General features: G+C 49.5%; 1 protein-coding gene across 4 annotated transcripts in view; it reads right to left on the bottom strand.

The window, feature by feature from the left end:
• Positions 1-946: 946 nt before the first annotated feature.
• The window catches only part of LOC8050436 (zinc finger protein 853), a 30,059-nt gene continuing 7,583 nt past the window's right edge, over positions 947-23,422 (bottom strand). For 2 of the 4 annotated variants that reach the window (XM_040498835.2, XM_040498834.2), the window contains exons 4-13: positions 20,148-20,277; positions 16,030-16,347; positions 15,246-15,373; positions 12,279-12,956; positions 10,880-11,017; positions 8,374-8,479; positions 7,249-7,302; positions 6,383-6,557; positions 3,637-3,857; positions 947-2,648 (exon numbers count right to left, since the gene is read on the bottom strand). In XM_040498835.2, coding sequence (XP_040354769.2) covers positions 2,461-2,648; positions 3,637-3,857; positions 6,383-6,557; positions 7,249-7,302; positions 8,374-8,479; positions 10,880-11,017; positions 12,279-12,956; positions 15,246-15,373; positions 16,030-16,347; positions 20,148-20,277 — 2,136 coding nt within the window. In that variant the 3' untranslated portion in view covers positions 947-2,460. Of the gene's footprint in view, positions 2,693-3,636; positions 3,858-6,382; positions 6,558-7,248; positions 7,303-8,373; positions 8,480-10,879; positions 11,018-12,278; positions 12,957-15,245; positions 15,374-16,029; positions 16,348-20,147; positions 20,278-23,422 lie in introns of all 4 variants that reach the window. The other 2 variants (XM_040498836.2, XM_040498837.2) reach the window with 2 other exon arrangements.

Genomic DNA, 23,422 nt, shown 5'->3' with positions numbered 1-23,422 from the left:
GTTTTCTGGTTTAAGAAGTTTTAAGGAACCCAGGTTTAAGAGGTCGCAAGCAGTCGCAAGAGTGTGAACGGGCCTTTAGAACCAAGTGCCTTGAGACCTCTTAATATTTCTTACCACAAGAGGACACACTGGCGCCATCTTTTGGGTAGCAGTGTAAACTTGGCGGTCCAGCATATTTTCTATTTCTCTCGCGCATTATCCTTTCTTTCTTGGCTCGAGAAACTTTTGTCAACGTTATAAACAAGCCTTTCTCATAAGTATTATGCACATTTGATCTCGGAAATTCCGCAAAACCTTCGCTCTTGTGAAATGCAGTTCCAGGGTAACCACATAGATGGCACCAGTATGTTCTCTCATCCTAAGAAATTTTAAGAGGTTTGAACAAGTCTCGTCTCTCTCGGTGTCAAGTGTGTGAACGGGCCTTTAGCAACGTCCGCGACCAAGAGCGTAGCTGTGGTCGTAATTGGCGATTGCCCAAACCCCTCTCTTCTCTCTCTCTCGCAGCTAGCCCACTACCTTGCCTTTGGGGGTATTGCAACTCTGTGCAATGAAGGCAGCTTTGGCAACCAGCTCACAATTCCTTTCGTGTTGTTCAGAGTGTGTAGGTGCCTAGAAAACATGCCCTTCACTCGGCACTCTATACTTGGTTTCAATTTCAGAGCACAGTCAGAGGCTAGAAGGTATGCAACACATTCACACACGGACCCAGAAAGCACTTTTTATGTCTGGTTGGATTTGGAGCCTCGCAGAAAATGACGGTGACCTTGTGCTTTCAGCTGTATGATATATAGTAGCCGGTTTTGGTCAGCTGAAAAGACTCTGTTGCCACTCGCACTGCTCAGCTTTTCAAACAGCAGTTTAACATGACGGAACGGAGAAGCTGTAGCTCAGTCATTTTCTGCTCCAGGGAGAATATGACACTGCAGAAAACCACTTGTACTCTGGATTGCGTGCCAAATCTCTTGGCTGTGCTTTATTTTCTGCATGTACAGCGCCCTGGGAATGAGATGGGAGTTTGCTACTTTGAGTGGGTTTCTGAATCTCTCCCCAATCCCCCCCCCCCCCTCCCCTTCGAGATCACTCTCTTCATTGGCACGTCTCAAGCACGCTAAACTCCCCTGCGCAAAAGAACCTCCAACGAGACTGCCGTTGAATGCAAGTTTCCGCCCCTCATTGTAAGGGAACGTTTATTTTGTCGCTTTTTGCGTCATCTAGGTATGCTATATTTTCACATATCTTTTAATCATGGCGCTTGCTCGGTACTCTGCAGTGGCTTCATAAGTCATTGTTGGCATTCCCTTTTTAACAGGAAAAATCTGGTGCTAGTCAATAAATATAGCCTTTTTGTACAAACTGAACCTTAGAAATAAGTGACCATGCTTTCTTGTGGTTCTTAATACTCGCACTGGCCTCCAAAATTCTCAAACTGCCGTGGGAAAAAGTGCAACTCAAGATACTCGTTTCAAGTAGAAATGTCCTCCGCTCGAGTTGGGGCCACTGCATACTCTCCAAGTTGCTCTCCGGATCACGCTGCGATGCTTCCTTACAACACTGATATTAGATACCTCTCGGAAGAAAGCACGCACGGACCATGCTCGCACTTGTTTCCCACCACTAGCATGGTTGCCTCGCAGTCTCCAGAGTTTGGTAATTCAACCCGGCCATGCTAGAAAGCACGGCCCGGAGAATATGCAGTGACCTTGCCCATTTTTCAACCTTGAATTGTAAAATAAAAAGGAAGCTGACTCGAGGAGAAGTGCCCGTACACTGTCCAAAAGGCACAAAGTAAATGTAACGCAATTTCTGGGGTGGCACGATTTAAAAAGTAACTGCGGTGCCAGCCTCGTTCAAAGCAACAGCTACAAAGATAATTTACAACAAAGGTGCGAGTATTTTAGACAGAGATTTCGACGAGAAACGAAGACTTGGCGAATTCTAAAGAGGAAAAAAAGTCCACCGAGAATTGCCCATTTGTTTGGGGTTCGGAAAATTGTGCCCTCGACGGAGATAGTCTTGGCACGCCCCGCCACGCTGGTGGACAACAGCCACCTGGGCCATCGGATATGTCTGCATCGACGACGAAGGAAAGGCACCTTGGCTCCAGCTGCGCACAGCCGAAAGAGCGTATCACAAGGTTGGTTTAAACCCCAACAGCGACTCCCCTCGTGGTGTACGCAGTTTCAACCAGTGGCAGGAGGCATTCGATGCTCGAGAGAGCGTACGAGATTTTGCTTCGACGACAGTTGCCCTCGCCCAAAATGTCACTCCACAGTTTCAAAGAGCGTCGCACGTGGGCACAAAGAGTCCCGCACCATTCTTAATGGAGCGTCTGCACGACCGCGGCTGCAGTAGCCGTGGACGAACTGCCGTCTCTTGCCACGGGACCGCCGAGCTGGCCCGGTGTCTGGGTCGGTGGGGTGTCGCACCGGCCACCCCTGGGTGCGGCCCCCGGCAGCGTGGTCACGTTGTGTTGGAGTTGTCGCTGCCCGTGGCGGCTCCGCTGCCCGGGGCCGCGTCGCTGCCGCTGCTGTCGCCCACCCTTAGCTTCTTCATGTAGGTCTTGAAGGCCTGCCTCTTGTTGCAGAACCACACGCGCACCACCTCGCGGTCGTAGTTGAGCTCCTCCGCGAGCTCCGTCATCTCCGTGCCTGCGAGGAGAGAGCATCGAGACCCGGCCGTCTTGGGTCGAGCTCTACGCACCAACGTATGAGACCAAAAACTGCGTCCAAGTGGTGTCTGTCAACCAAAACATTCATGGAACTGTACTCGGCGTCAACTCTTCCGCGCGTTGTTGTCGAGGTGAGCGAGGTTCTGCACTCCTGCGCCGTCGAAGCTACTTGCGCGAGCGTGTGGCTTCGTTGGAAGTCTCCTTTGTGCACGTGAGTGAGGTGCAAGACAAAGCCACGTGTTCTCGTAGCAGAGTGGGCTGTAACGCCGTGGAAACTACGCTGGTCTTGACAACCTAGAGCAAAGAAGTTGACGCCGAGTACAAACGCATTGGAAACTAGGGTGCCCTAACTTGCTGCATTAATTGGTCGGTGCTCGACCGACTTTTTAGAATTTTATGGACTGTTACCCAATTTAACTTACCCGTAGGATGGTGCTCATTAGACATCTATCAAATGTGCCTGGTAAAGTAAACAGTAGCAAGCTTCCAATAGTCGGTGGATGCAAAGGTTGTATCTCGCAAGGGCAACGTCGTGCGCAAAGAGTACCCAGGAGTCGAATCCCTATTTTTCTCGACCGAGAACCAAGCAATGGCCTTGATGCAATAAAGCAGCTCAAAAGAATAATGAAGAGACCAGGGAGTGGCTCATAGTTACACATCAATGGGATCAATGGGTGGCTTAGAGAGTAGTCCTTAGGACTTTACTCGGGCAGGAACAGTTGAGAAAATCTGGGAACCCCAAGGTGCTCTGGGAAAACTGTGTTCCTAGGAATTCAGTTTTGAGAGCCCAAGGTTATCGGCACTCAATTCTGCTATTTTCTCCTAGGCCGGTGCTTGGTGGAAAGCTTGCACAACCGGCTATAGTTACGACGAGAAAATGCAGTGTCGTTTCTCTCCGTCGGGGACGCTTTTGTAGGACGGCAAAGCAATTTGAAACGAAGCTTGGAACAACTGGAGTAGGTGTTTACCCGAGGGGTGCCTGCTGGTCTCGAAGAAGCGGTTAAGCACCTCCAGGGCGGCCGGAGTGAAGGAGGTGCGCTGCTTGCGCTTCTTGCTTGGCTCGATGCCCACCAGGTCAGAGGCGCAGCGCTCGCCGTTGCGATAGCGCTCCTCGGCCTCCCGCATCCAGCGCTCCAGCACAGGCTTGATCTTCTGGGCGCTCTTGGGCGTGATGTCTAGCTTCTCGAACCTGCCAAAGAGGGCATTGTCTAAGGACCTCTAGCACACCAGACGTCGGGCGGGGGCCAGCACGACTTTTTTAGTTAGTGAAAACTGGCAGCATGCACGAACCACAGGGGGCATGAGGATGATGCGCGAGCTACAGGAAGTGCCCTGTAGCTCACGCTTCATCCTCATTGTTTGCGAAGTCACTGGTAGGACACACTGCGCAGGTCTTGGATCCCTTGGCTCGTCAGCTCGCTTCATGGACCGTTTGGGTAATGCACAGTAATGCCTGTTTCACACTTGTTCATTTGGTGAAGTAATATTTGTAGTAGGACATTTCACCAAAGCTTGAAAACGCGGCATGCATAGTCGTGCTAACAAACGCTTTTGGCACTGGTGTCGAAGCGCTAGGATGGTGGTGTGCTGTTCTCTACCCCAGTACAAAAAGCTGGATAATAGAAGAGGAATACCCAGCACTTTACCTCACTACAACATCTACCATGGCGAATAAGGCGTATATTTTATTATGACTCTGAGAAAGGAATATCTCATTAAACTGAAAAAAGGAAAGCGAAATTCGAGAACCTCACGCACGTGTAGTAACACTTCAGTGAAAGCGACTTTGTGTATCCTGTTGGTTCCAATGTGTTCTGCGAGTGCTGGTCTCTTATTAGTTCCAAGTTCATTCCAAAGAATCATGAATTTGTAAACAAATCTTGGTAAAAATTGGGTAGAACAAATGAATCAATTGCCTGTATTTTCCAGGCCATGGCTGACAATTTAAGAAGTTACGAAAATTTCTGCTTTTCTTTTGAGCAGAAGTTGCGATGTGACAGCCTTCTTTGCCACATATTCAAGGTGAAAGGAGCTAAGTGTCGCTTGTTGACGAGCATTTGTTCGTCAGCAACTGTAGAGTCATGCTTGGATAGAAGCGTCGGTATCGGCAAGCTCAATGTAACTAAAACAAGTATGTGGCGCTTTGCAACACCACTGTGCGTGCGTGCACAGTTAAGATGACAGCACGTCATATACTCTCATGAATGCAAAAACCTTTTTCTACAGGATCCCCCACAGATCAGGAAAAACGAAAATCAGAGAGACTGTGAATACCCCTGATGTGTGCTGCGCAAGCTGTAATGTGAAGCTCCTGGCTTGTCTTTGAACATACTGTATTAAAGTTTTTTAATGTTAAAAGCGAGCTGCTGTAATTTATTAGAAAGATCTCTCACAGGAACGTTTTACACATTCTTTAATAAATAAACCGCTTTTAATTGGCATAAATTCAAACTAACATAGCAACTCTGTGCTGCCACAGAGCACATCGTCTGTTCGCATCCTACCTGCTCCATCACAGGAGAGCGCCCGCAAGGTGGCGCCACAAAAAGAACTCGTCGCCAATAGGCGTACCATATCAATTTGAAACTTTATGAGAGCTACATTCTTGAAGTGAAATGCCTGAAGACAGGAGAAAGTAGGTGCTAACAGGACACGGCATACTTTCAACGGAATTTTTATTTTGAGAACACGAGTGAAACTGTCGCCTAACGCACGACTTGCTCATTGCGGATATACGGAAACTCCTTGTCGGAGTGACATCCTTGCCATGCAATTTGGTAATTTCATAAATTTCACAAGCGATTTTTGTTTTGAATTTGCTCACCACTTTAGTTCCTTTAAAAGCTGGTTTGCATTCACAGCGGCCACAGTGTATTGCCAAGTGACCAGATGGGGACTGTCTAGTAGCTGCAAAGTGCTCTCTTATTCTGTCATTGATGCACCTGTTTGTCCCAGTCTTTAAGCGTTTCACATAAAAAATGTACAACCAACTGCTCCAACTTGCCATCCTATACCGAGAGCTATGTTGCAAACCACTAAATCTGAACTGCAGACCGATTTTGTGCACATGCTTTATTTTTCTGGGTCCCGAAAAGGCACTCAACTTCAATGTGCTCACGCAATTTTTTGTTTTATATATCTGCATTTCTTTCTTGTTTTTGAAAAGCTACCATCTGCGCCTGTAGCAGAAGTGGTAACTTTAATGCACCACTGCACTTCCCATGAACTCCCGAGTTTTTCTAAAAGTGACCTATTTAGTAGTTTTTGACGATGCTCAGCAAGTTTGTAATTGGAACCAGGTGTTTATTTTCACTAATTTAAAAGTGACTTGAAAACTTCTAGTTAAATAACAGACTTATCCTGATGATTAGTCCCATATATTATGTAGCCCTGGCCGTGTAATTCTCCTGCATAAAACACGTGTAGCTTTTGCAACTTTTTTAGAAAAATCTGTAAAGCCTATAAAACAGCTTGTATATATCCATTGGTTGCTACGTTGCACGGTACTAGTATTATTCTCCACCTATAGGCAGAAAATTAATGACAGCCTCGTTTGGGAGCTCCGCTTTGAACTTGCGCATAGCCCCTCGACCGGTAAAAAGTTAATCTGCCCCAAAATAAGAGTTTCTCCACCCCAGGGGGGCCAGCCGGCCAGCTCTTTCAACAAGTGGCGGCGACCGGAAGGCGGCAAGTCGCAGCGTGTCGGGTGCTCACCGGCAGATGGCGCTCTGGCTGTAGGAGGGCCCTTCGCTGGAGCTGAGGGCCAGCCCCACCTGGGTCTGGGTGAGCCCCAGGGAAAGGCGGCGCAGCTTGAAGGCTTTGGCAAAGTTCTTGATCTCCTCCAGGTTGATGCCGTCCACTATGTTGGCATCCGTGTGGCTGATGGTCACTGCGTGCAGGCAGGGGCCCGCTCACAGCTGTGCCACGCACGCCTCGGCCATGCCACTTTGGCGCACTCGTCTAATTCTATGGCCTAACATAAAATACTGAGTGTGCACCCACGTCACAATCCAACCCACTACTCTTGAAACGCTTGAAAGTGTTAGCGAATGAGACATCAAGTGCCCACCCCAGACTTCCGAGCCCACCTAAGCTAACCGAGATGCTCTTCCGCGTGAGGCACCTCTCCGACAAGCGTGCTGGCAGTTGCACCGGTGCAAAGCAGCCAAGACTAGCCTATTGTGCGCCTCTTCTTTAATATTGCTTTCGGGCCTATTGAGCACCCATCCTCCAGATTTTCAAAATTATCTCCAAATTTTAGATGGGCACTTGCTCAGTGTTCAACGCTGGCTGCTTGGCAGCTACAAAATCACTTACAATAGATCAAGCTAAATTTCCAATTCATAATGTTTGCTTGATTTTGATCTTGATCAGAGTAACCCAGATTTCAAGATAGAAGTTCAGGTACGCTTCACATATCTGCAAAAATTTTAGTGACTCCAACTGTAAAATAAGCTAACGGAGCCACAAGAATTCCTGGCAAATTGATGTCACTACAGATGGATTTGCTGTCTTGCATGCAGAATTGTCCGAATCCCCGTGGGACCTTTGTGCTCCCGGGCGGGGGGGGGCCGCCTTACCGGGTGACGTGGGACCGCTCGTCTGCGCACCAGGCTCCGCCGCCATCACCAGATCTGCAAGAGGGCAGCAGCATTCTGCTCGTTACACAATGGCACAAACCGGCGCCTCCAAGAAGCTCCTCGCAAAGCACCCGCTCCTAGCTTCCCTCCGATGTTTTGCAACTGCCACCGAGAAATCGTGTCCCCATTCACTCCCCTGTCCACAGCAAAATGTAAAATATATATCACATTACAGACATGGCAAAGACTCCAAGCGTAAAGCTGGACGCACGCTCGAGTCGTCCCAATATCGAATCGAAAGTCAACACTGCCTTTGGCAGTAAAGGTGCGAGACGGAGACCGCACGAGCAGATTAACAGGGGACATCCTGCCAGAATGAGGGACCCCCGCAAGGAGATGTTGCTGCCTAGAGTTGCCCTCGCGCGATATCCACACTCTGCTCAAATGCACGCGTCAAGGTGCAAGGCATCCTGGAACCTGCGCTTGCCAACATGTTGCACCAGGTCGGGCTCTAGCTGCTTTCTCCCAAAAAGAGACTGGGAGACAAACCGACAATTCCTTCCCCTCTGCCTCTGATGCAATCCGAGCCCATTTGCCGAAGAAACTCCCGCAGATGGAACAAAAAGGAATGGGCAAAACGAATGGCCAAATACCAAAGTGCCAGTATTTCTTGAGAAATAAAATGCGTTTGCTGTTGGAGAAGGCACACGCTACTCGGCTCTATGAGTTCTGCCGTATCGCATCACACATTGCGGGTTCAGCCTCCCTGCATCTTGGGACTAACGTGGAACGATTGAGACGGGGAGACCACCTGTAGAGGGGGAGGGACTCGCTCTACCTAGTCAGCCTCTCCGGTGGCTGGATTGCCGCTCAGTCCGGCGGCCCGGCAAGGGGCCACGTGGGGCTGAATCCACCTAGAAGACCAGCAGATCCCGACCCACCCCGATCACCCTGAAGCTAGCAAGAATCAAAATGACACGTCCTTCTTGGCGTAGCACTCGTGAGACGCTGCAAAACACGCTGGCAGTGATGCTGACACGAGCCACGCAGCACTGTGGGGATCCACTAGTAAGGACTTTTGGGAGGGCCTCGTCTCGTAGGTGGCCAGACTGGCCGCGTGCTCACCTTTGGGAGGTCTGGGGGGAGAGGGCGCCAACAGCCCCCTGACCGCCAGCTGCCCCGTCTGGGTCGGGGCCGACACGGTGTCCACCTTGCACTGGGACAGCGACAGCTGCGCCACACGCGCGGCACGCTGTAGCACATGTTTACGTTCTCGAGTGATTTGTATCAAACGTACATAGTGCACTTGGGCTGTCTGTGTTCGGTGCCCAAATGTGGGTACAAGCCAAATATGTAAGGCGCGGAAATTATTTTATGCGCATTTCGTAGAGAGGGAGCGTCATTCCTGGAATACCTGATAAATGATTGCCTTAGCAGAATTGCAGACTTTGTGCCCTAGAACTGCAATTCCTGTTCAATCCCGAGGCAGACGCTTCAACCGCTCGTTGTCTTCCAGCTCTTCCAACAGGTCCAGGTCTAAAGTAGCAACAAAAAAAAAGCACGGTACTTTCCAATTTTAGAATGAAAATCAGTGCTGGAAGGTCTCATAATTATTAAAAAAATTTTGCTCTTTAAAGTATCCGTTGCCCACGGCACAGGTCCAGTGCAGAATGGCGCACCCTTGCATTCTGCCGCACTGGCACTAAGCACCGTCGGTCTTGCTCACATGAGTTGCCGTATCCTATGGGGCTGTGCTCTCTCTCACGATGCCACTTGCTCCGGCAATGCCGAGCAACCACTGCCTTTGCCCTCTGCCTTCACTTTTTTGTCCCGTCTCTAGCATTAAAAAAAAAAAAGGCTCTCGTTCGCTAGATGCATTGAAATTGAAGAACATGTAAAGATATATGGAAAGAATGCTTATCCGAAAACAGGGACTGTGAAAAGTTTGCAGGAGAGGTATCTGTAACAGACGACCCATGTGTAGCGAGAACGGAGCTCTCGCATACTTTTTGAGCGCCCTCGAGCACATCCAGATGCGACGGCATTCACTGCTTGCCAGCACAATTTCTGCTGCTCAAGTCACTGTTTGTTCGAGATTTCAAAACTGTTTTAAGCTTAAAAACTAATCGGCATGTTTTTATAAAGCATACCGTATTTTCCGCCGCACCCGGTGTATGGTCCGCAGGGGGAAATTTGGGGTCAAAAATAAAAGATTTTGCTTAGATAGCTTGCACCCGGTGCATAGCCCACACCCGGTGCATAGTCCGCACCTGGTGCTTAGTCGACACGAAAATCTTCTCATAGACGGCACACGTTTACAAATGTCTGCTTTTTAGCTCACAATAAAGCCTATAATGTGCATTAATCATCATTAACATACACTTTCGTGCACAAAATTCGCCACGTCTCGTCATAATAAACAATCTTGAAAAACAAAATTCCTGTATAGTCCGCACGCATAGATAGTCCGCACAGCCAGAAATTTCAACTTTTAAACATGTATAGTCCGCGGACTATAGCCCGGAAAATACGGTACATACAATGTTAAAAGCAGTTTTTATACCATACATTTCCCAGTAAGCAAGCTGGTTTTCTTCCATTCTCCATGGACTTGTGAATGGGGTTAAAACTGCAGTGGCATTTGTGACTAGCTACCAAGAGATAGTGCTCAGGTTAGAGCTACTGCAGCTGGCTACTGCTCTCTGTGAGAGCACATACAGTGGCTCTAATGACGTCGCTTTGACTCTGTCCTTTGGAGCAGACCACTACTGATGCACATATGCCTCGAGGATTGAAAAAAACAACCTTGTTTAAAAAAACATTGCAATTTTATTACACTCCCTATTGTGTAAAATGGAAGGAAATACTTTGCCACCCTAATGAACTACACCTGTCAAGAGTCCTCATTCCTTCGTAAAAATTGCACGCAATGAAACCCAAGCACAGCATATTTATCTCACACTTTGTCAAGTTTTGTGATAGCTGCACAACATTATGTTTCTCAAGTTTTACGTGTAATATCTTCCACAGCCTCTATGTGCCGAATAAATGAGGATGCAGTAAGTAAAATTGAATTGACACAACCGCCAAACCCATACAATTTACTGCGCATGATTTTCTCAATCAAAAATAGTCTTGGAGATTTTAGCGGTATACTTTGTTACGTTTCCCGGTCATACTCCAAACAAGTCATAGGCTTCGCTCCACTCTTTATTCTCCCAGCCCAAACAAACTCCTCCGTGCACGCCCTGCCATTCACACACTCTCCCACCCCGCTCTCCCTCTGGTGCTTGCCTTTCCCCCATTCCTTGTTTTCTCGGGGAACCTGGTATTCAGCGCACAGCTTTTGCAGCTGCGAGGGTTCGAAACATGGTTTTCAAACCTGACAAGAAAAGAAGCGGTAGCACTAGGAACACGTGCGGACATTCTATCACTTGGGAGAAGTGTGCTTCGGCGTCTCGCCACAGCGGGGTGCCCGTTACATGACTCTCCCTCATCTGTTGTCTGCCACCCTACCTTTTCACTTTCGGCGGCCGCATCTCATGGCGATCTGCCAGGCTATGGCACTGCCTATGTCCTGGCCGCCGAGAGACTGGCGGACGGTGGCTCTCGGGTAGGAGGGTGGAGTTACCTGTGCAGCCTGCAACTGGTGCAGGGGTTCCTTGCAGGCGATCGGCATGGCCATGAGGAAGTGGGGGGGCAGCTGCTCCTCTTCCTCGTCCAGGGGCTGCAGCTCTTCCGCACCCCCGAGGCCCAAGATGTTCGAGTCCTGCGAGCAATCGTTGTGGGTCAGACGCCTTCCCAAGCCTTCGGTGCCACGGCCACTAACAAGCTGAAAACTTCGAGCTTGGGTCCTCCCGCCTACAGCACCTTCGACGACGCTCCTCGAGCGCGTGCTGGAGGATGGGCGTTCTAAAGACCTCAGTGACTAGAATGCCTTCACTGCATCTGGTCAACCTTCGACGTGTCTGCGTCTTACGAGTGGCGTCAAATGTACCAATACACGAGGCCCGTGCCTCATGCAGCCGTCGGAAGCAAACGGTAGCACAGCACTCGCTCATGGCACGTGTTTCAAGTGACAATGGGCACGTTAAGTCCGTGCTCCGGAGCCCGAGAGTTTGGTGCTCCATTCACGAAACGGCCAGGAGCGCCACCAGAGACCGACATTTAAGTGCGCTCTTTGTGCACAGAGTTTTTCTCGGAGCGCAAGTGACGTTCACAACAAGATGGTTGAACTGAAAGAAACGTCGTCGAGACGAAGGGTTGGACCGCTACTCTCTTCCAGTTAAATAGTGCTTAATCCTGTGGGTAAAATCTATTTGATTTGAAAGCCAAGACAGCAATTAGCGTTCAGGACAAGGTTTGTTCGTGCATCTTGCACGGAAACCAATCAACGTGCTATCGACTGAATGGTGGTAAGCCAGTAGCATATTGCTGGATTCCGTCTCGCGCTGCAAGACGGAACCACGGAACACCTCTGACAAGTTTGAGTTTCCTGCGTCGAAAACCAAGTTCAAGAATGTTGTCTTTCCTTTAAATTGGAGTAGGATGCATGTTCAATAAACAGATTGGTCAAGCTAACTTTCCACATATCTGCTCGAAGCGAGTCTACCATACTCTTCGGGAATATAAAACATTCGAAGAAACTTCGTAACTTACCTTCGAAATAATTTTGGCTTCTGCCACCTGTATCTACGATATGCCGGGTTTGTATCATATTTGCATAGCTGTACGGTCAGAAGTGATTCTTGCGGTTCGTCGACGGTTTCGGTGTGTCGCGTTCCTGTACGCTATGCTCCGTTTAATTGCTGTACTCGGAGTATGAAACTCGCGAGCGTCGGAGTAGGAGTACAGGACTGCGATTTTAACGCGCTTTTAAGGAATGTAAAGCGTGGATTTTGTCGAGGCACTTTAGGTGAACCGCTCGACTCGGGGGCTGCGAGAGCCTACGACAACCGTCCGGGCACACCCGAGGGGCACATTGCCTGTCTGCCAGGCCACAAGATGCCGGGAGAGAGACGGGGCCTCACCTCATCCCTGGGTGACTGCACGGTGTAGGGGGGCAACGACCCTTCGTCCACGGCCTCTGGGGCATACTCTTCGTCCTCCTCTTGCCCCTCTTCCTCCTCCTCTTCTGCCTCCTTTGGAGCCTCCTCCTGCCCCTCCTCGTGTTGTTCCTGCTGCTCGTGTTGCTCCTGCTGCTCTTGCTCTTCTTGTTCGTCCTCGTGTTGTTCACGCTGCTGCTCTAGCTGCTGCTGTTGTTGCTGCTGTTGTTGCTGCTGCTGCTGTTGCTGCTGCTGGTGCTGCTGTTGCTGCTGCTGGTGCTGCTGCTGCTGCTGCTGCTGTTGCTGTTGTTGTTGTTGTTGCTGTTGTTGCTGCTGCTGCTGCTGTTGTTGTTGTTGTTGTTGTTGCTGGTGCTGCTGCTGTTGTCGCTGCAACTGCTGTTGAAGTTGCTGCTGCTGGAGCTGCTGCAGTTGTTGAAACTGCTGCAGTTGCTGCAGGTGTTGAAGGTGAGACTGAGTCTGTGGTTGGCTCAGCATGGAGACAGATGCCAAATTGGACTGCAGCTGCAATTGCTGCTGCTGTTGAACCTGGCTGTGTGGCTGCATCTGATGCTGGAGCTGAGGGTGCTGACTGTGATGCTGGACCACCTGGACCATACCTGCTGTTGGCTGGGCTCCTGCCTGTATCAGGGGTTGGGCTATGATCTGCATACAAGTCATCCACAACTTGGTTAGGGGCTTTAGTTAAACTAGTTGGTACATATTGGTGATGGGTCAGCTGAACTTACAAAAACAGACATAGAAAGAACGGGAAAAAACGACTGTTTTGTCTTTTCCTTTCTACATCTGTTTCTGCAAGTTCAAGCTGAACCCATCACATATCCACAACTTGTTTTTGTGCAGATATGATAACACTAAAGAGCCAACCCAAATTAAAGTCTGAATCATCCGGTGAAAGAGTAAAAAAAACTTGGGACACAGTAGCTTGTCATTGTTATTGGAAGAAGGTAGGAATTCAAGCTATTCAGGGCCGTAACCAGGGGGGGGGGGTTAGGGGGTTCTGACCCCCCCCGAAATTTTTTTCTGGGTACGGCCCTGGTCAGTGCACTTGCAGCCAGCCGATTTTAATCTCCACCTCTGCGCACGCGCAGTGGCACCGGTCGGCTACCGGGTACCAAACCGGGACCGGTTCTTCGGTTTGCTATAACTCTCCATTATATGCCACCGATGCACATGATTCATAGGCGAAAATAAGACAAAATGGCCGCCGTTGTCCTCGAAAACCCCCCCCCGAAATTTTTTTCTGGGTACGGCCCTGAAGCTATTATTGAGGTGCCAACCTTCCATGGTCGCCACGGTGGCCTGGCCAAAATTTATGCACTCTGTGCATTGTAATCTATGATCAGCAACACAAAAACTCGACTGGTGAGAAAAAAGTGAAAGCCGTTTACAACTCCCTGTAACGCCGAATTAGAGCGCAGCTCTTGAGGAGGAGGAGGGAAGGGTACTGGGGGGGTCAAGTGACCTTGGGTGGGTGTCACGTGACCCGAGTCACGTTACCTTGGGGTGACCTTGGAAAGTCTCGTGACCCTTGGGGTGACCTTGGGGGTCAAGTGACCTTAATTACGCCGACGCCGCTCAAGCCGGGAACGGGCCCCTAAGAGCTGCGCTCTAAAGCTCGCACAGATGTTTGTTCCCATTTGGGCTCAGCTGAGTAAATGGGTTTGGTTTTGAAATGAAACGCCCTCCCCTGAGATATCGCCTATCCCATTCTTTTGGCTAAATATTATGTAACATAAAAATTCTGAAACATCCCCTCCCCCCGATTCCCGTCGAACATCAAGCAATGTCCGACAGGAACCGCATGAACCGCGCTATCTGCAGTAGTACGCATGACAAGCGAGTTTGCAGTGGGTTCTTGCGTTTTTGTTTGCAATTTGTGCACACTATATCGGTTCCCGTGGCATCCGTTCCTGTGACCCGCGGGTTTGTAGTGGGTTCCGCATTTTTTGTCTGCAATTTGCATGCGCAATATGGCAATATATATGCAAATTTGTACTAGTTTCCCGCATGTTTATCGCACCGCGAATCTGCCGTGTCCCCAAGCTGCAGTATCCTTTCCCATGACACGGGAGTTCATAGCAAATTCCCGTTTATCGTGGCGTACCCGCAATCTGTGGTATCACTGCTCGTGGTTCGTAGCAGATGTCCCGGTGTTCATCAAAAGTTTTTTTATAAAGTTTTGCTGTCTCATTGCCAAAGATAGCCCACCTCACGTTTCTACGGTTTCTTAACAAAGCCAAATATTTTTTAGCTATATTACTGATAAAGCTCGACTGCGCGTAAACTTCACAACTGTCCTCTGGATCAGTTAGGCTACTCAATCGTCTAAGGTGGGGGTTCTTAAAATCTATCATCTCGGGGAACACAGCCATCAGTCTCAAGGACGGAGGAACCACTCTCCACCTCTTGACCTCGTTGCAGAGAAGCGATTGAGAACAAGCCTGCAGACTTTGTCCACAATAACGTGCACATTGTAGAACATATCTCGGCTGAAAGTAGCGCTTAAATTGGAAGCAGTATAAATGGGGAGAACTTGGGCATTCGAAGCATCGCCTTAGTGCGATGCTTCCAGGGCCTAAGGCGACACGACTACAATCGGTTAGCTAGGCTGGTACATAGAAACACCTTATTTTCGTCCAACTAGTGCTTGTAAAAATACTCATTACAGCGGATGGTGTGGATTGTGGATTAATTAATATAAGTGGATTAATCCACTTATAACGATAATGAGAAAACCCGAAAATTCAATCGTTATAACCGATTATCGGTGGATCTGGACTAGACTGAGCGTTTCTAGTCTAAAATGTCTCGTTATATGTGGTATCGTTATAAGTGGATTACACTGTAATGGGCATAACTGCTGGCATTCCGAAGACCGTGGCTCCAAAGAGAGGTAGCCGAGGCACTGGCCAACCGCGGACCCCGACACACCTGTGAGGACACAGCGACCAGCTGCCCGTTGATGTTGGCGTACAGCTGGGGCATGGACGCCAGCTGGTTGCCTGCCAGGGTGGCGTAGTTGCCCGCAAACAGCTGCTGCGCCGTCAGGGCCGTGCTCACTGCAACCCAGAGAATTCACCTTGGCAGACATTCTGCATTGCCAGCACGGTATAGCCAGTGGTCTGAATGGCTGAGGAATGTCCCGGTCTTGGCAGTGATGCACTAATGCAGTAAATGAGCCTACAACGATGTAAATGATAACGAGCATACTGAGGGAGCTTTTGTATCTGCTAAAATAGCGCTTTAGTAAAACACACCCTGCTTAGGAGCAGGGATGGCCAAGAAAATTTGGGAGCTTAAGAGGGGGATCCCTGTGTTTTTAAGAAGTTAGTCTGAGAATCTAGGACTTAGTAAAGAGGACAATGTCATGTATTTTTACTCCCATCACTTATTGCCTACACTGGGCCAAAACAGCCTCCTTGCTTCCTGAGGGCAAATTGTGCAGGGACAACGACCTGTTGTTGCGCTCATTACATCTTGGCACACCATTTGCTGCTGCAAGTTCGTTCTACAGTGCCGAGTGTAATGATACCGTTTATGTCCTCTACCATCAAACAGACGTCTTTTGCAAACCGGTTGCAAACCGGCCAAACACAATCTCCTCCAACCGGTCGTGACCGTCGACAGTCAATGCTCCCCGTGTAATTGCATGTGCACACAGAGATTTGGTGACGAGAACACAGGCTGTAAGCGGGCATCTGAAACAGCCCCTTACCGTGACCATTGTGTTGATGCTGCAGCTGCAACTGCGGCTGGAACTGGGCCTGTAGCAACTGCTGCTGCTGCTGCTGATGATGCTGTTGTTGCTGCTGCTGATGTTGGTGTTGCTGCTGATGTTGGTGTTGCTGTGGCTGATGTTGCTGTTGCTGTTGAGAGGCAGGAGCAAGTGCCGCGGCCAGAGAGAGCTGCTGCGAGAGTGCAGGCAAATTGGCCAGGGTGGTGGTGAGGATAGCGCCGTTGGCTGCCACCACCTGCACCACCTGGTTGGTGCTGCCCGCCGCCAGGGGAAGCCCTAACACCTGGCCACCACCACCTGCGATGCACCCCGTGCGGAACACAGGTCGGGTGAGCCAGAGCTTGTGGCATAGTTTATGACAAGGGCCGCTTGCCATTATGTAGAGCGGTAACACGAAGCCGCCCGCCAGCCATTGCTGCTCTTTGGGCACCTTGCTTAGCATCAAGGGCAGCCACAAACAATGCCCGAACATTCAACAACTGGCCCTCACTGAGGCACACACTGAATTCATAAATGAGCATTTGCTCCAAGCACAGAGGTACAGAATTTTAGAATTAAAAAAGGGGGCTAAAAGTCAGAGTGTCTGCACTAATTTGCCATGCCCTGTCACATGCTTTATGGAAGCCCAAAACAATAATGTTGACTGGCCCTGCCCAATAAATTTCTTGAATTCTGTGATAATGTTACGGTCTTTCAAAACATTGTTGAGATGACTGGCAAGAATGAGCTCAGTCAGCTTATACTGCTACGCGCGTCGGCGAGCAAGTGCATGCGTGCGTGGCCGAGTGGTTACCGTGCTTGACCTTTGCGCGGAAACCAGAGGTCGATTCCCGGGAGTTACGTGTCTTTTATTTATTCTTTCAGTTTAATGTTCTAAAATTCGAGAACCCTGTTGCTTGTTCGAGGTCCGAATGTTCTAGTCGCCGAACCTTCTACGCCGATTGTTTGAGAAGCCAACGCGTGTACATAAGGGGCTCCGCATGGCAAGCCACAGTCAGTCTTGCCTCAGCGTTCGATCCTGCTGTTACGCCGACTTAGACGCCCGCGACGCTCAGTTGTTATCGTCTGTTCACTTTTTGTTTTGGGCACAAGTTTGCTCCATTAAATGTTTCAATTTCCTTAGTTATTCTTTGTTTTGTCAGCTCGTCATTTGTGACAAAATGGGACAGATATGAGAGATATAGGAATGTAGTCTATAACACACAAACGATCGACAGCAGTACAATGGGTGCTGAAAGCCAATCTAAAGAAAGGAAGCTGGTAGAAAGTGAAGCTCAAAAGCTTCACTTTCTATAAACTTTGATAACTCTACATGACGCAGGAAGAGGACCTTTGGTATCTTATCATGACCACTAAATGACATTGGTTATAGGATGAGTATCATGATACTCAACCTAAACTTTCAAGGACATGAAATGAAATTCTTATCTAAACAAGAATTTGTGAAAACAGATTGTGGAGCTGAATGAAAATATTTGTCAAAATATTGTGCAGTAGACCCTTTTTGAAATTATGAAATGATGCATAGATTATGCGCAGCCGCCATTAGTTGGTCTCATCGCTTCTGGCATGAAGCCTGTGACTGGTTCAGAGTTTGCACCGCAACGCAGCACTCGTGTGGAATGCGTTCCGATCCAAGTACACTCTGAATGCTGACGAAGCGCTCGTGTTCAATACATGATCACAGTGCATGACCAACTAATGGTGGCCGCACATAATCTATGCATCATTTAGAAATGAGTCTATTCCACTACCATACACAATTATGAAACCATCCATTTAAAGGGCAACTCCGCTTCATTTTTGATATTTAGAAAACTATGTAGCCCTCTTCAGTATCATGTAGGAAGACCCCATGTCAAATATTACGATCTAATTCCGTTTATATATTTAATAAACTGGCCAGCAAACCTTCAAGCGAGCCAAGTCGCCGAAATCTGCCAACTCTATACTCTGTTTCATACTTAGTGTGCAACGCTGTGAAAGCTACTGGCGCGAGCGTGGTGCTTCATCTCGTGGATCATTTGCACGCGTCCTCGCGCAAACAAAACCATAGATGAAGCCACGCGCTCGCGCCAGTAGCTTTGACAGCGTTGCACACTAAGTATGAAACAGAGTATAGCGTGCGGCGCGAGGCGCAATCATCAGCGCAGTCAATGCCACGGAGTTGGAGCGGCCAACGTTGAGCCACTACGTCAGAGGCATGTCTACGTCATTCTCACGTTTTGTTTGTTTTTACTTCTCAGAGCGAAATTGAACGATGACGTCATGAGTTTCTCCTCCCGGTGTTGGCTGAACGGCGTCCACGTGATCACACACGGATGCGCTAGTTTGCGCTGCCCTGCGCGCTTATCGGTCTGTTTCTCCGCTCCCCTTCTCCTCTTTCGTCTTCTCCCCTTCTTCCTCTCCCCCGGGCCATCACCGTCCACGCCATGCAAAGCAACCTGCCCGGGTCCAAAAAAAGAAAAAAAAAAAAGACCTGCTTGCGTTGCGTGTCCTGTTTCTCGCTTCCTCCAGAACGTCACAAGAGCACGTGGTTCGACGTGACGTGGCCATGACTCTGACGACCCGAGACCAATGTTGCCTGATGCAACCGAAGTTTCGGTATCTGCCAATGTTTAAATTAGGATTACACAAATAATATTCCACATTTCGCGAATCCGAAGACATAGAGCTGTTTAGTAGTGCTTTGTGAATTTGAATCACATGGAAGCCTAAATTTTTCGGAATTGGGCGGAGTTGCCCTTTAACAGATCTTTTATGGTCAGCAAGATACTAAAGAAACTTAGAGGTTTGTTTCCTATACAGCTGGATAGTGTATTAGATAAGGTAAATTCCCTGCCTGCACACATCCAAGCTGTAAGCTCCTGCTATGCTTCTTTTAGACTGGCATCATCACAAGGCTACCTTCTCTTCAATCTATTGAGCCTGCATTGATCTGTCAGTTTACCCATGGATTTGGCCTTTCAGTGAGTATGATTGTCAGCAACAAATTAATTTGCGAAGTAATAAACAATATATTTAAACCTAATTCAAAGATCATTAACACCGGATTCTGCAAAATAGTCAAGCTGAACATCTAAGTAATCAAGGGTGCTTTCAACCTTGGTCACTTGCTTTGCGAATATCCCACTAAACCCACTCAGTGTCTTTCTAAAAACGAGCAGAGGGCTTTTGTACTAATTGGAGACTGAAATAGAAATTCCCACGAAAAATAAGTCTGACCGGTGGATGATGAAAACAACAGAGTACACTCAGCTTGCCCAAAGTGCCCTTTCTCGCTTTATCGTGCAACTTTTGCGCAGCTACATCTCGCGAAAACCGCCTTAGTCCCCATTACAATGGCACGGCAGTTCCGCTGCGACTAAACATGGACACTCATTAAACAAGTTTTTCTCCTCGCCACCAAGAATCACTAAGTTTCGGTCCACCTAGCCTGTCGATCAGACCAAACGAGTCAGATTGCCCGGGGACTGTAACCAAAGTTTGAAATGCTGCGGAAAGTTGCTCCAAGTACAGACGAGGCTGCCCGCTCGCTTACCTAGCAAGAGCAGAATGTCGCTCCCTGCTGTTCCTTGGAGCCAATAGACCATTGTTTTCCGACACCCATTAGTGCGACAGATTTCAAGTGGCGGAGGTACTCTTCTTCATTTCACCTTACGATGGACGGTAGCGGACACTACGAGCCATCCGAGCTAATCCAGTCCCGCGTGCGTGTTACGTGACCCTTAAGAGTGGCGTGTTGTTGCACAATGCTTTGGCAGCGCTGGATTGGCTGGGATGGCGTGCGGTGTCGGTTCGTCATAAAGTGAAATGGAGGTGCTAGGAGAAATGGGCACTCGGACTAAAGCGTGAGCCTCGCTCCCGAGACATACCAGTAGGCATAGGCACCTAAGCAGAAGTTCGCATTGCCGCATTTCTTGCGTCAGCAGACTGGGCAGAAGCACCAACGTTTGGCACCGTGTCCTCGCCGCTTCAACGCAAGTTTCATTCGAAAACCGACGCAGCTATCAACCTGTGCCCTACTCTGGCCCGTGGTTTTTAAGAGGAGATGGAGGTGAAAAGGGGGGCGGGGGGTGAGGCTGAAAAGGGGCTACCTGCGGCAGAGTTGAGGAGGATGGGTGTCCCCTGCTGCTGGGCCTGTCCCGAGGTGGCAAGGAAGATCTGCTGCGAGGCAGAGTTCACCTGGGCCGTGGCTCCCAGCCCATGGGGCGCGTTCACCAGCTGCTGCAGGATGACAAGGGGGCGGGTTTTCTTGCACCACTACTTTGCCACTATCCGAGCTCTTTGTTCGGGCCGGTCTGAGAGCTAGATATTCTGTAGGTGCCACAAATACAGTAAACTTTTGTGAATTCGACCTCGACGGGACCTTAAATTCGGTCGAATTATCCGAATGACTGAATTAAAAAAAGCACAGAAAAACGGTTAAAATTAAACTTCCTGTTATTGTCCAAAGTACTCACGGATGGTCTGCTGCCGTCTGCGCTTAAAACTCGTGCCCAAAAGCACGCTCTAGAGCAGCATAACTAAACGTCATGTCCCCGAAAATCGCGCAAGATAAACCGCACACAATGCTACAGAAAAGCGCTTTGAGAGCGCAGCACGCACCGCGCGCTGTCTCCGCGCAGCTCCACTTCAGATTGGTTGGACTGGCTCGAGTCATTTGCTACGGTCCATCTCAACGTCGTAGAGGAGCAGGCGCATATTTGCGCACGTTCGGCTTTGCAGCAAAGGGCCCGTATTTCGCCGTACATTGGTGGTTTTTCAGCCATTGTGCCGTGCAATGTGAGTCCGCACGCATTCGCTCGGGACGAATTATCTGATGAGGAGTCTTCCCGAGTTCGAACTATCAAACTTTTCCTCTCATAGAAATGTATGGGCACTCGCCGGGTCTTTTGAACACGAATCGAATTAAACGAAAAGTCGAATTAACCGAGGGCGGACTAATGAAAGTTTACTGTATAGAGTTTTTCAAGCTTTCTTAACTCTATCCCGGGAAAAGAAAAAGGGTTGTCCCGAGATGTGCCAATAGTGCCAGTGGTGTAGCAGGTAAGCTTTTTTAGAGCGCAGCTCTTAGGGGCCCGTTCCCAACTTGAGCGCCGTCGGCGTAACCAAGGTCATCCCAAGGTCACGTGGCCCCCCAAAGGTCATCTCAAGGTCACGTGACCCCCAGAGGTCACGTGACCCCTCCCCCAGGGTCACGTGACACCCAAAGTCACGTGACCCCCCTGAAGTCACGTGACCCCCCGAGGTCACGTGACCCCCCCCCCCCCGAAGTCACGTGACACCCCCAGGTCACGTGACCCCTGCCGAGGTCACGTGACCTCCCCGATGACGTCACCGGCATCGTCATCGTCATCATCACTGATGACGTCATCAGTGACGTCACTGATGACGTCATAAGTGATGATGACGATGACGATGCGGATGCCGGTGAGGTCATCAGTGACGTCACTGATGACGTCATCAGTGATAATGACGATGACGATGCGGATGCCGGTGACGTCATCAGTGATGATGGCGATGACGATGCGGATGCCGGTGAGGTCATCAGTGACGTCACTGATGACGTCATCAGTGATGATGACGATGACGATGCGGATGCCGGTGACGTCATCAGTGACGTTGACGTCATCGGGGAGGTCACGTGACCCTGAGGGTGGTCACGTGACCTGGGGGTGTCACGTGACTTCGGGGGGGGGCATCCGCATCGTCATCGGCATCATCACAGATGACGTCATCAGTGACGTCACTGATGACGTCACCGACATCCGCATCGTCATCATCGCTGATGACGTCATCGGAGTCCGCATCGTCATCGTCACTGATGACGTCATCAGTGATGTCACTGATGACATCATGGGCATCGTCACGTGACCCCCCAAGGTCACGCCACCCCCCCCCCCCCCCCAGGTCACTTCACCCCACCAGTACCCTTCCCTCCTCCTCCTCAAGAGCTGCGCTCTAATTCGGTGTTACAGGGAGTTGTAAACGGCTTTCACTTTTTTAAAGGGCAGCTCCGGCAAAATATCTATAATCATCATCATAAATTTCTTTTAGAGCGCAGCTCTTAGGCGCCCGTTTCCGGCTTGAGCGGCGTCGCCGTTGGCGTAACCGCGCGGTGCATTATGGGTAAATTTCCCCGCTAAATCTAGCGGAAAATTTTCCCGCTAAATCTAGCGGAAAATTTCCCCGCTAAATCTAGCAGAAAAATTTCCCCGCTAAATCTAGCGGAAAAATTTCCCCGCTAAATCTAGCGGAAAAAATTTCCCCGCTAAATCTAGCGGAAAAAATTTCTCCGCTAAATCTAGCGGAAAAATTTCCCCGCTAAATCTAGCGGAAAAAATTTCCCCGCTAAATCTAGCGGAAAAAATTTCCCCGCTAAATCTAGCGGAAAACTTTCCCCGCTAAATCTAGCAGAAAACATTTCCCCGCTAAATCTAGCGGAAAAAATTTCCCCGCTAAATCTAGCGGAAAAAATTTCTCCGCTAAATTATATTTTATTTTGGTCACGTGACCCGGGGGGTCACGTGACCTGGGGAGTCACGTGACACGCCGAGGTCACGTGACCCCCTCCCGAGGTCACGTGACCTCCGAGGGGGCACGTGTTTGCCCCCACGTGACCCCACCAAGGTCACGTGCCCTCAGGGGGGGGGGGGGGGGGGGGGTCACGTGACCCCCCCCCGAGAACACGTCGCCCTCAGTACCCTCCCCTCCTCCTCCTCAAGAGCTGCGCTCCAGTTCGGCGTTACAGGGAGTTGTAAACGGCTTTCACTTTTTTATAAAACTTTCATCCCTGGATATGTCTACAAAATATCTCATCAAAATATTCAGTTCCAAATCCACGGCTGCAGCTCTACCGGCAACACTGAGCAGCGGTGGCGTTGCGATAGATCATGACGTCAAATGTTGTATCCAAGAGCAGACACTCCCCCTCTACGGCGTTTTGCGCTCTAGTGAGCGTCTGGTTTTGCAGGTTTACTTTAAGCTATCAGTGGCTTGTGATGGTGGGTGGGCAGAACTGGTGCTGTGCTGTGGGGTGCAATAACACCACGAAGAGATGCAGACATCTCACTGGTTTCCGAACGAGATATCTCTGCAATGGAACTTGATTCGAGCAGTTCGACGCCAACACTGACAGCCTGCATTCGTGTCGTGCTAGCACACAAAATTACCCAAACAAAACTGCTTCTGAAGCGGCACCTGGATCCATAAGTCAGAAGATCGCAAATGTAGCCGTTACGGATGGTCCCCTAGATCGGAGGCGATGGCGGCGGATCAAATGCAAGCGGCAAACCCCCTGAAGCCTCTCACTGAAAATCTTCAAACTTGACCTGGTCATTGCTTGTTAAACAAGCTCAATGAATCATAG

Source organism: Ixodes scapularis, unplaced genomic scaffold, assembly GCF_016920785.2.
Source record: "Ixodes scapularis isolate PalLabHiFi unplaced genomic scaffold, ASM1692078v2 PGA_scaffold5__190_contigs__length_132052651, whole genome shotgun sequence".
Taxonomy (NCBI): domain Eukaryota; kingdom Metazoa; phylum Arthropoda; class Arachnida; order Ixodida; family Ixodidae; genus Ixodes; species Ixodes scapularis.
This window is presented reverse-complemented; position numbering and strand designations above follow the sequence as displayed.